Source organism: Callorhinus ursinus, unplaced genomic scaffold (genome assembly GCF_003265705.2).
Source record: "Callorhinus ursinus isolate GAN/ISIS: 27379988/994484 unplaced genomic scaffold, GSC_fseal_2.0 scaffold68, whole genome shotgun sequence".
NCBI lineage: Eukaryota > Metazoa > Chordata > Mammalia > Carnivora > Otariidae > Callorhinus > Callorhinus ursinus.
The window spans coordinates 710025-720089 of NW_027397130.1; the positions used below are offsets into that span (position 1 = coordinate 710025).

At 60.3% G+C, this 10065-nt stretch overlaps 1 protein-coding gene across 3 annotated transcripts; it reads right to left on the minus strand.

The window, feature by feature from the left end:
• Window positions 1-3423: 3423 nt before the first annotated feature.
• On the minus strand, window positions 3424-7973 carry UTS2R (urotensin 2 receptor). Of its 3 annotated transcripts, XM_073886085.1 has the most exons (3): window positions 7939-7973; window positions 7298-7472; window positions 3424-5042 (listed from the first exon to the last, which is right to left on the minus strand). In XM_073886085.1, exons 1-3 carry the CDS (start codon window positions 7971-7973, stop codon window positions 3804-3806), a joined length of 1449 nt encoding a protein of 482 aa, XP_073742186.1. In that variant the 3' UTR covers window positions 3424-3803. The 3 variants fall into 3 exon arrangements, with proteins under 3 accessions (XP_073742186.1, XP_025715494.1, XP_073742187.1); XM_025859709.2 differs by lacking the exon at window positions 7939-7973 and having other exon boundaries at window positions 7307-7437; XM_073886086.1 differs by lacking the exons at window positions 7298-7472; window positions 7939-7973 and adding an exon at window positions 6826-6884.
• Between the last annotated feature and the right edge of the window lie 2092 nt (window positions 7974-10065).

Below are 10065 nucleotides of genomic sequence, written 5' to 3' on the forward strand. Positions count from 1 at the left end.
GGGGGGGGGGGGGGGGGGGGGGGGGGGGGGGGGGGGGGGGTGCGGGAGACTCCTGCTCTGCTGCAGGGGGCACAGGACGCCTCAAGCCACTGTGGAAAAGAGTCTGGAAATTCCACAGGAGCCTCCCCAAGAGATGCCAACATGTTCACACGAAGACGTGCACACGCGTGTCCAGAGCAGCTCCGTAACCGAGGGGCAGGTAAACACCACCAGCGGACCCCACAGGGCGTACTCAGCTCTGAAAAGGGGCGGGGTGCTGACCCCCAATACAGCGTGCTTGGACATCTACAGTCAGCTAACTTCCAGCAGAGAAGACTGTTCTCCCTCACGTGGGTGGGTGGGCCTCATCCATCCAACTGAAAGCCTTAAGAGCAAAAAAAGGGAACTTTCCCAGAAAAGAAGGAATTCCACCCCAAGGCTGCAGCTTCAACTCCTGCCTGAGTTTCCAGCCTGCCGGCCCCTGCCCTGGATTTCACACTTGCCAGCCCCCTAATTGCATGAGTCAGTTCCTTAAAGAAACCCTTTATACATTATGTCGGTTGCTTTGGCTTTCCTGACCGATGTGCGGGCACTGGACTGGATGATGCTTGCACAGCTCTGTAAACTGATGGAAAATTAGTAATTGCAGGGGCTGAGTGTTATGGTGGGTAACCGTGCCTCAGGAGGGCTGTAACCGAACAACCAGCCGCCTCGTGCCCTGGCCCCGGGCAACCCCGCAGCCCGGGACCCTCTGCCGTCCGGCCCTCCCGAGCTTCAGCTCCTGCCCCAGCTCGGACCACCTGGAACCCTCCGCAGCCTCAGAGCCCTGGGGCCCAGACTGGGATCTGAGGCCCTGGCGGGGGGCGGGGGGGACCTGCGGGCAGGGGGTCCCCTTGCAGGAGCCAGCCGGCCTCTGAGCAGGCAGAGCGGCCGACGAGGCCAGAAAGCCGGGCACTGTGCCTGACAGACCGTGGGTCTTGAGCCAGATGAGGCCTCCATAAATCACCTGGCCTTGACCGAGTGGGTCCTGGGTGCCAGGGCTGTGGGCAGTGGGCCCAGAGAGGCCAGTGAAGCCGCAGTGAGCCTGCGGGGTCTCCACGTGGCGGGGGTGGTGAGTGCACCGCCACAGAATGTGCCCAGTGTGGGATGGAGTGTGTCCGTGTGTGAGCACCTGCCTAACATTCCAAACTCTGAAGCACTCTGGGTGGGGGGTCTGCCAGGCAGGAGGTGGGGGCAGGGAGAGGGATTGGGGGGTCAGCCAGGGGAGGCCGTGCTGGGACCGGGGACTGAAGAGACTTGTCACGAGGGAGAGCATGAGGGCAGACACCGTGGGGGGTCTCTCGGGGATGCAGCCAGGACACTGCTGCAGGCGGGACCTCGATTTCGTTTCTGACCAGACCTAAGCCCGTGGGCGTGAGGCCTGTGAAGCCAGCAGCCTCGGGCTCTCCCTTTCTGACCCCGAAGCCTTGGCCCTTTGCCAGGCAGATCCCCCCTCCGGGATCCCTGCCACCTCAGCTGAGCCTGCCCTGCTGAGCCTGCAGTGCCCCAGTGGAGCTGGGCCATCTTGGGACCCAGCGTCCCGGGCATTGGAGGCCTGGATGGAACAGACTGTCCTGGGGCCGCCAACCCACGCGGCCCGTGCTCAAGGACCTATGCCGTGAGGTGGGCAGCACAGGCTTGGCCCCGAGTGATGGGGGAGACAGACAGACACACCGATAGGGGTCCCAAGCCCAGCTGGGCAAAGGCGAAGCTTGTCTGCACAGGGCCAGGACCTCCGTCTTGTATTTCCAAAGGGCCCCTGGGCCCCAGCTCAGCCTGCAGGGACCCGGCCCATGTGTCTCCCCTGCTCTGATCGGCCCTCCAGCGAAACGGCTTTCCTGGGGCTCTTCCTCCCTCCTCCGCGGAGGCGGCTCCCAGGAACTCCTGCCCTGCTTCTGTGAGGATGAGTGTGTGTCTGTCTGTAGCCTCCCAGGACCTGCAGGCTCCCTCCTTCCCCCTCAAGGATGTGCCCTGGCCCCTGCAGCGAGTCGGGACCAGCCCCCACCCCCCAGCCAGAAGCCCTCCGCCGACTTCCCAGAATAGCTTAGCTCCTGCACTGCCCTGTGCTACTCCCCCTGCCTGGCCTCTCCTGACCCCAGGAGCAGGGGCTTGTGGCCTAACCTTCCAGTTGGTGGCCTCTAAGTCCTCCCATGCCTCCACTACCATCTCAGATAAACCCCGTCCCCCATGCAAGGCCTCTGGGGTCAGGACGCCGCCCAACTCCCAGGCTCATCTCTGTCCCCCAAGCCATCATAGGGACACGGAGCCCCTGCCTGACCTTTGCCTCCACCATTCCCTCTGCTTGCTGCTCAGCACAACTGGGTGTCCCTGGGAGCACTAACCAGGACACTCAGGTCCCCTCTGACACAGAGGGTGCATCAATTCAGGTCTTAAGTTTCCGGTTAAAAAATGTAACTTCCTGGGGTGCCTGGGCGTCTGGCTCATGATCTCAGCTCAAGTCTTGTTTTCAAGGTCATGGGTTCAAGCCCTGCTTTGGGTTCCACACTGGGCATGGAGCCTACTTAAAAAAAAAAAATTTTTTTTTAATTTTAAAAAGTTAACTTCCTCAGTATCACTCCAAGAAATGGTGCAAAACATTCTCATGTCCAGATGAATGGGGGCTGCAGGGACACTTTGGGGGGTGTCTGGTCTCTGAGGCTAGGGCTTCCTGGCACATCCTAAAATCAGGACTTGGCAAGCAAAGACCTGGGGTCTCAGTCAAGGTGTAAACTTCAGGCCATTTCCTTCCGAAAGCATTTGGGGTCTTAAGTGGGGCCAGTGGCCCCAGACCCTACCTTTAGGGGTTGCGGCAGGAGTAGCTGTTCTCTGCCTGCCCACATGTCAGAATCCCGGCGGGGCCTTGAAGGGGACCAGGGCCTGGATGGCACTGAGACCTGCCTGCAGGGTGGGTGCCGAGCCACAGGGTGTACAGGCTGCCGGGGGTGGGGAGAGGTCTAGAACCCTTCCCCGTGGGCTCTCTGCAGGCAGAGCCTGATGGCCTCAGTGTCCCCAGGAGGCATGAGATAAATCCCCAGGCTGAGAAGGGGTGTGATCTGAACCCCCCACCCCCCAGTTCCTGGCCTGCAATGCTATTACCCAGTTGCCCCCTCGTCCCTGAGCAAGCTGGGGCCCGTCTTTTCCTACCTTGCCACAGGGTCTCAGGCCCCACACCCTGGGGCCTGGCTCAGGCCAGGTGGCACCTGCCCACCATGTCCAGACAGCTGGACCAGCCACCAGCAAAGCCTCCAAGGAAGACGTGCATCCTCCCCAGCCAGACCGACAGGCTCCTCGTGCTGAAGGGCGTCCCCCACCCCTCAACATGCCATCCGTACACTGAGGCGGGACAAGGGTGCCGAGCTCAGGGTTTATTGTTCCAATGCTGACACTGTGCAGAATGGTCGGGAACACAGACAGGGACAGGGGCGGGGCTGGTGCCACAGGGACCACACCCCAGTCAGGAGAGGAGTGTGCCTCCACTGCTCACAGCAGGCACTGGCTGGCACTCACGTCTCCTGCTGTGGGTGGTGGAGACTCTGCTTGCTGGGATCTCCAGAAGCTGGTTCTGGGCCTGAGCCTCCCACAGAGCCTCCTAGGTGGTCTGGGAGTGGGGCCTTCAGGCATCACAAGGGAAATGGCTGATGAGGCTGAACTGAGCCAAGCAGAAGGGAGAGCAGAGAACTTTCTGGAAGAAGACTAAGTCACGGGGGCTCTGGGGGCAGGCTGCCTGCTGGACTCAGGCCCCCTCCCACCCTCGACCCCAGCGTTCGTGTGGGGCCGCGGGACTCTCAGGAGCAGACCACTCTCGCGGCCGCCTGGGACGCTGTGGCGGTCTCGGTGGCCTGCGGGCCGCTGGAGGACAGCGAGCGGCCGGAGCGGCGCTGGAAGCGGACCCGGCGTGGCAGGAAGGGGCCGGCTCGCACCGGCCGGCTGGCTCCCCGGGGGCGGGGCGGCCGCCGCCGGTGCTCGCGGTAGTTCCTGGTGAGCAGCGTGTAGAGGAAGGGGTTGACGCAGCTGTTGCTGTAGGTGAGGCAGGTGGTCAGGTAGTTGACGATGCGCGTGGCGCGGGGCGTGAGCGGCTGGGCCCCACGGTACTGGGTGAGCAGCTGCCACAGCCAGAAGGGCAGGAAACAGGCCCAGAAGAGCAGCACGATGCCCAGGATGAGGTAGAGCACCCTGGGGTTGGGCAGCCGCCGTGTCTGTAGGAAGGAGGCCCGCTGGGACAGCCAGTAGGCCCGGGCCAGGCGCACATACAGCAGCCCGATGACCACGCCGGGCCCCACGATGCTGGTCCCGAAGAGCAGCGTCAGGTAGGTGCGGTGGGCACGCTGGCCCCAGACTGGCAGGCAGAGGCTCTTGCGGCCCCTGCGGACCAGCCGGATGGCCAGCATCATGGGCAGGGCCAGCAGCAGGGCCAGCAGCCACGTGCCCAGAGCTAGGATCTTGCGGTAGCCCTTGGAGCGTCGCACTGTGTCCAGGGGCCTCAGCACGGCAGCATAGCGCTCGCTGCTCATGACGGTCAGGGTGAAGATGCTGGCGTGCATGGTCAGGAAGTCCAGGCTGAAGAGGACCCGGCAGCCCACTTCGCCAAAGTGCCACTGCTTGGTGACATAGGTGGCCACGATGAAGGGGATGCTGAGCAGGTAGAGCAGGTCAGCCAGCGCCAGGCTGATGACGTAGACGGACATGGAGGCCGAGGCGTGCAGGAAGCGGCCCATGACCACCAGCGTGTACACGTTGCCTGCCACACCCACCACGCCCATGGCCGAGAGTGCTGCCCCAATGGCACTAGTGGCCACCAGGTCCTCCAGGGAGCTGGGCTCCGCTGCACCGGCCCAGGAGCCATTGACGGATGCATTGGGGGCACCAGACGGTTCGGGCACAGGGCTGCCCGTCGCAGCCAGCTCGGGGAACCTGCTCACTGGCTCGGGGCCCAGAGCCATCTCTGTTGCCTCACGCGGGGCTTGGTGCTGGGGCGTGCTGCTCTGCTGGACGGGGAGGGGGCATCTGTGGGCAGCAAGCTCGGTCTGCAGGAGAAGGTGCTCATTAAAGATCAGCTCGGGTGCCCCCTCCCACTCCCAGGAGGCTGTGTGAGGGCACGGTCCCTCCCGCCCCCGCCCCGCTGGGGGACCCGCAGAGGGCTGTGCTTTCTCCCAATTTATTTCTTCTGCATGTTTTATAAAAAATATGTTTTGTTTAGATTGCAAAAGTAATATCCACTGATTTTAAAAGTTCAAATAGAAAAAAATGTGTGTGGTGAAGAGGAGAAAGCATTTGTAATCTCTCTGTATCCACATGGGGAAAATGAGTCTTGATTCCTACCTCGTGCCATACACAAAAATAATTCAAGATGGATTGTGGACCTGCATATAATAGGTTAAATTAATCAATCAAGCTTCTGGAAGAAACATGGAATACCTGCATGACCATGGGCAGGCAAAGATTTCTCACAAAAGAACAGGAAACAAACGGACTTAATTAAAATTAGCGACCTCACCGAGAGAGTAAAAATATAAATTATGGACTGGGAAAAGATTATTAGAAGACAAAGAACTAGTAACCAAAATATATGAACTAACTATAAATCCATACACTCGAACAACTCGTTTAGAGGGGAAGAAAAAGAGAAGATCTGAACAGAAACTTCTCAAAAGAGGATATCCAAATGTTCAAGAAGCACAGGAAGAGATGCCCAGCATCAGTAGTCATCAGGGAAACAAAGGTCAAAACCACCACACACCCACTGCATTGGTCAGAGCCAGAAAGGCAGATCGCGGGTGTCAGGGTGTACACGGAGGAGCTGGGGGGCAGATCGCGGGGTGTCAGTGCACACAGAGGAGCTGGGGGCAAATCGCGGGGTGTCAGGGTGTACACGGAGGAGCAGGGGGGCAGATTGCGGGGTGTCAGTGCACACAGAGGAGCTGGGGGCAGATCGCGGGGTGTCAGTGCACACGGAGGAGCTGGGGGCTGACGCGGGGTGTCAGTGCACACGGAGGAGCTGGGGGCTGACGCGGGGTGTCAGGGTGTACACGGAGGAGCTGGGGGGCAGATCGCGGGGTGTCAGTGCACACAGAGGAGCTGGGGGCAGATCGCGGGGTGTCAGTGCACACGGAGGAGCTGGGGGGCAGACTGAGTGTGTCAGGACGCACACGGAGGAGCTGGGGGAGTGTTACATGGTGTAACCCCTTCAGGAAGCAACCCAGGACTATCAGTGAGACAGGACCTCTTCCCCAGCAGTCCCTCTCAGTCTGCGCCCAAGAGAAACAAGTGCGATTGTCCACAAAAAAGACAAGAGTGAGAACATTGACAAGCAGCCTATTCCTAATATCCAGGAGCTGAAAACAACCCAGACGCCCATAAATAACTAGTGTGGATGAACAAACTCTGACATCTCCCTAAAATGCCCTGTAGCAATGAAGTAGATGGCAGTCCCACTTGAGTCAATAACCTGGATGACTATGTTGAAGGAAAGAAATCAGCCAGAAGAACGCAGCTGTGGGTTCCCGTACATGAAGTTCACGCACAGACAAGATGTGCTGTGACAGTGGAGGTCAGAGTAGTGGTTACGGGGTTGGGGGGGCTGTCAACGGTGGAGGGCACTGGGGAGCCCTTGGGAGTGGGGGGGACTGGAGCATGCTATGTTCTGAGCTGGGTGGGGTGGTTACACGGGAACAGACATGTGTCCTTAAGGTCTGTGCTTCCTGGATGAGGAGCATCCTCACAAGGAAAAGAAGGAAGGAAGGAAGGAAGAAGGAAGGGAGGGAGGGAGGGAGGGAGGGAGGGAGAAACCAGGGACGTGGGATACTTAACCACAGAGGAGGGGCCCCTGTCACCCCAGCTCCCAGGGTCCAGGGATAATAATGGCTTCAGGCTTTCTCCCTCCGCACGGCCAGTATCTATGATAATAATGATAAAGTCTGGACCGCCCCACCCTGTGTGACCAGAACCCCACGACCCGGCCCAGTCTCTGCTCTGGTGCCTGGCCAGCGGCCCTCCTCCCGGCCAGGGGTCCCTCTCCCACACTCCCGAGGGCTGCAAGCCTTGAGGAGGGACCACCAGGAGGGATGCGAAGCCCCACGGATCCCGCCCTGCGCACCTGCGGCTTCCAGGTGGGCCCGGCGCTCGCAGGGGCCGGCAGGAGGGCGCCCCGACACCCCACCACCCCGGCACCCCGATGCCCCAACGCCGCCACCCCTCTGCCTCGACACTGCTGTCCTTTCTGACACCCGCCGCCCACTTTTCCAGCGCCGGCCGGGCACTCCAGCTGGCGCCCCTTGCTCACCTCACTCACCCGGCGTGGGGTCCACCCTGAGCCTCGGTCCCGAGCACGTCCCCGAGCGCTGAGTGGGGCGCGGGGTCTCCTGGGGTCGGCGGAGGGACGTCCGCTGCAGGTCCCGCCAGGAGAGCTGCGCTCCGCCTCTGAACCCGGTCGCCGCGGCCACCTGCCTGGCCGCCAGCTGAGAATGCGAGGCGCGGTTATTAATAACCCGGGGCCCAGCGGGCCGCTGCAGGGAGGGGGCGCGGCGCCGGGGGACTGGGGAGGTGGGGAGGGCGGTGCTGGAGGGAGGGGGCGCGGCGTGGGGGGGCGGTGCCGGAGGGAGGGGGCGCGGCTTGGGGGGCGGGGGGGCGGGGAAGGTGGGAAGGGCCGTCCTGGAGGGCAGCGGCTCAGCGTGTGGGGGCGGTGCCGGAGGGAGGGGACGCGGCGTGGGGGAGGCGTGGTGGCATGGGAGGGGGGGGGGGGGCAGGGGGCCCTGGAGGGGGGGGGGTCCAGCGCAAGGAGGGCTGCGGGGGGGGTGGGGCAGGGCAAGAGGAGAGAGGGCTGGGGTCTGGGGAGGCGACGGCCCGGCGGGGGAAGGCAGGCACTGGACACGAGGGCCGCAGGTCGAGGTCAGCCGCCCAAGCGCGAGTCTGAGCGGTGCTCGCCCTGGAAGGGACAAGGCGTCTCTGTTTCCTGCCATCGCCGCTCTGCCTGCGCTTCTCAGCCTCCCTGAGCTCCTCCGACTTCTGGTTGTCAATCAAGCCGTGGACCTGTGTGCACGCTGCAGGGGGACGTTGGAGGTGGGGGGTCCGAGAGACTGAAAGGGCAATGACCTGGTGGCAATAATGACATTCACATCGTGCAACCATCACTATCTCCAAAAGTGTTTTATCTTCCCGAACTGAAACTCTGACCCATCAAATCCTGTCTCCATCCCTGCATCTTCTTTCTGTCTCTATGGATGTCACTCTAGGGACCTCACACGAGTGCAGTCATACAGAATTTGTCCATTAGTTTCTGGCTTCTTTCCCTTAGTACAACGTCCTCGAGGTTCTTCCATGATGTAGCTTGTGTCTGAATTCCCTTCCTTTTCACTGCTGAGTAATATTCCGTTGTGTGTACATTCCACATTCTGTCCTTCATTTGTGACCCTCCAGCCGTTCCACCTCTTGGAGCTGTGACTCTGTTCTGTTTAATAATTTCCTGTTCCTTCTATGGGTGCTATTCTTTTCTTTATCTCTGAAAAATCCTAACCATCCTTAACGGAAGGTCTTTTTCAGATGGCTCCATCATTTTCAGGGAGCCCGGGACCCTCTGAGCACTGCTCCCCACTCCTCACTGACAGATGGAGACCCCAAGCCTGTGGATCTCTGTACAGGAGCAGCTCTGCGTCACCCCCACCACAGCTCTTGGCCTTATTTCCACCTCCACGGGCAGGTGATTCAGTCGGATGGGCCTCATCATGTTTGGGCTTATCTGCTGCCTTTGGTCCAAACACCCCATCACCCCAGGCATGTCTGGGTCACAGGGAAAAGCCTCCAGGAACACAGCCCTTGGCTAGCTACCAAGGTGGCTGAGCAGCCAGGCCTGTTGCCTGAGCCCTGAGGTCCCAGGGCCATAGACTGGGATGTACAAATGACCAAGGGTAGTTATCGCCAAAATCATGGGTCAGCTCCCTGGCCTCCTAGGAGCAGCCTTGGTCCCCCATCTCCTGGTCAGGACATCCTGCAGAGCTGTCAGCCACACAGTCCACGGCCCTCTCTCCATTTGCACCACGAGGGAAGGACAGGTGCACATCCAGTGTGCATGCTGGACATACTCTGCAGACAGTGGGGAAAGGGCTGGGCGGTCCTGAGTGTAGGCAACAGGGGCCAAGGATGGGGAGAGGGACGTAGGGAGAGGCCTGAAGATACTGGTGGCCAGGGACAGCCCCTGGTAGGTGGAGGACATGGAGAACCTTCCTTTTCCACACGGTGGCCAGGAGAACCTTCCTCTTCTGCATGGTGACCTCGGCCTGGACCCAAGAGGACCTGGGTGTCCACGGAGAGGGGCTCACTGCTCCGTCCAGAGCCAGGGGAGGGGGTAGGGGGCCAGGGCTCCTGCAGGAAACAGGAATGCAGGGGCTGCTGCTGCCCAGGGGGTTGTGGGGGCCCCACCCCTAAAACCTACTGTGCTCTGTGCAGAAGTAACTCTGCATGCTTGCGATTCACTTTGTGGACCATTAAATCATAAATTATAATCATAAAACCTCCACTCTTCAGTAATGTGACTTTAAAGTTTTGCTTTTGGGTTCATCATGTTTTGAAATGACAATTTTTCTGTAAGAACTCATTTCCAATTGCATTACTACATTGCATGGAAAATGAGGTTCCATAGACAGGAATTTGGTGTCATTGAGTCTCCTTACAGGTGCCCATCCAGCTGGACCGCAGACTTTTCAAAAAGGCTTATTCTGTCACCACCCCCCAAACCCTGCCTGAAAAAGATAAAAGGGAGGTAGCAGGACTGGAGGATGGGGGAAGTGAACCACTGACAGAGTCCAGGCAAAGGCTGTCTGAGGATGCCTGCCTTGGGCAGAGAATTGGGGCTGTAGCCCCACCCAGAATTCAGTCAGGGCCATGGGCTCCCGGCACTGCCCACAGCCAAGGGCACCTCCCCAGGAGGAAGGTCCCAGCAGGGATACACCTCCCTGGCTGCCCCGCCACCTCCCCAGGACCCCTCTGTAGTTAATGGCTCACTGTAGTTTTCCAGGAGACCCTTCCCTTGGTGCTACTGCTAATGTTATTCCTTGC

Excerpts from the sequence above, each read along its gene's own strand:
- UTS2R (XM_073886085.1), bottom strand. The coding sequence starts at position 7,973 with ATGGCAGGAAACAGAGACGCCTTGTCCCTTCCAGG. Across the intron at positions 7,473-7,938 it reads GACGCCTTGTCCCTTCCAGG|CTGGCGGCCAGGCAGGTGGC; the intron begins GCGAGCACCGCT and ends TCGCATTCTCAG. Across the intron at positions 5,043-7,297 it reads CCCCACGCCGGGTGAGTGAG|ACCGAGCTTGCTGCCCACAG; the intron begins GTGAGCAAGGGG and ends CTTCTCCTGCAG.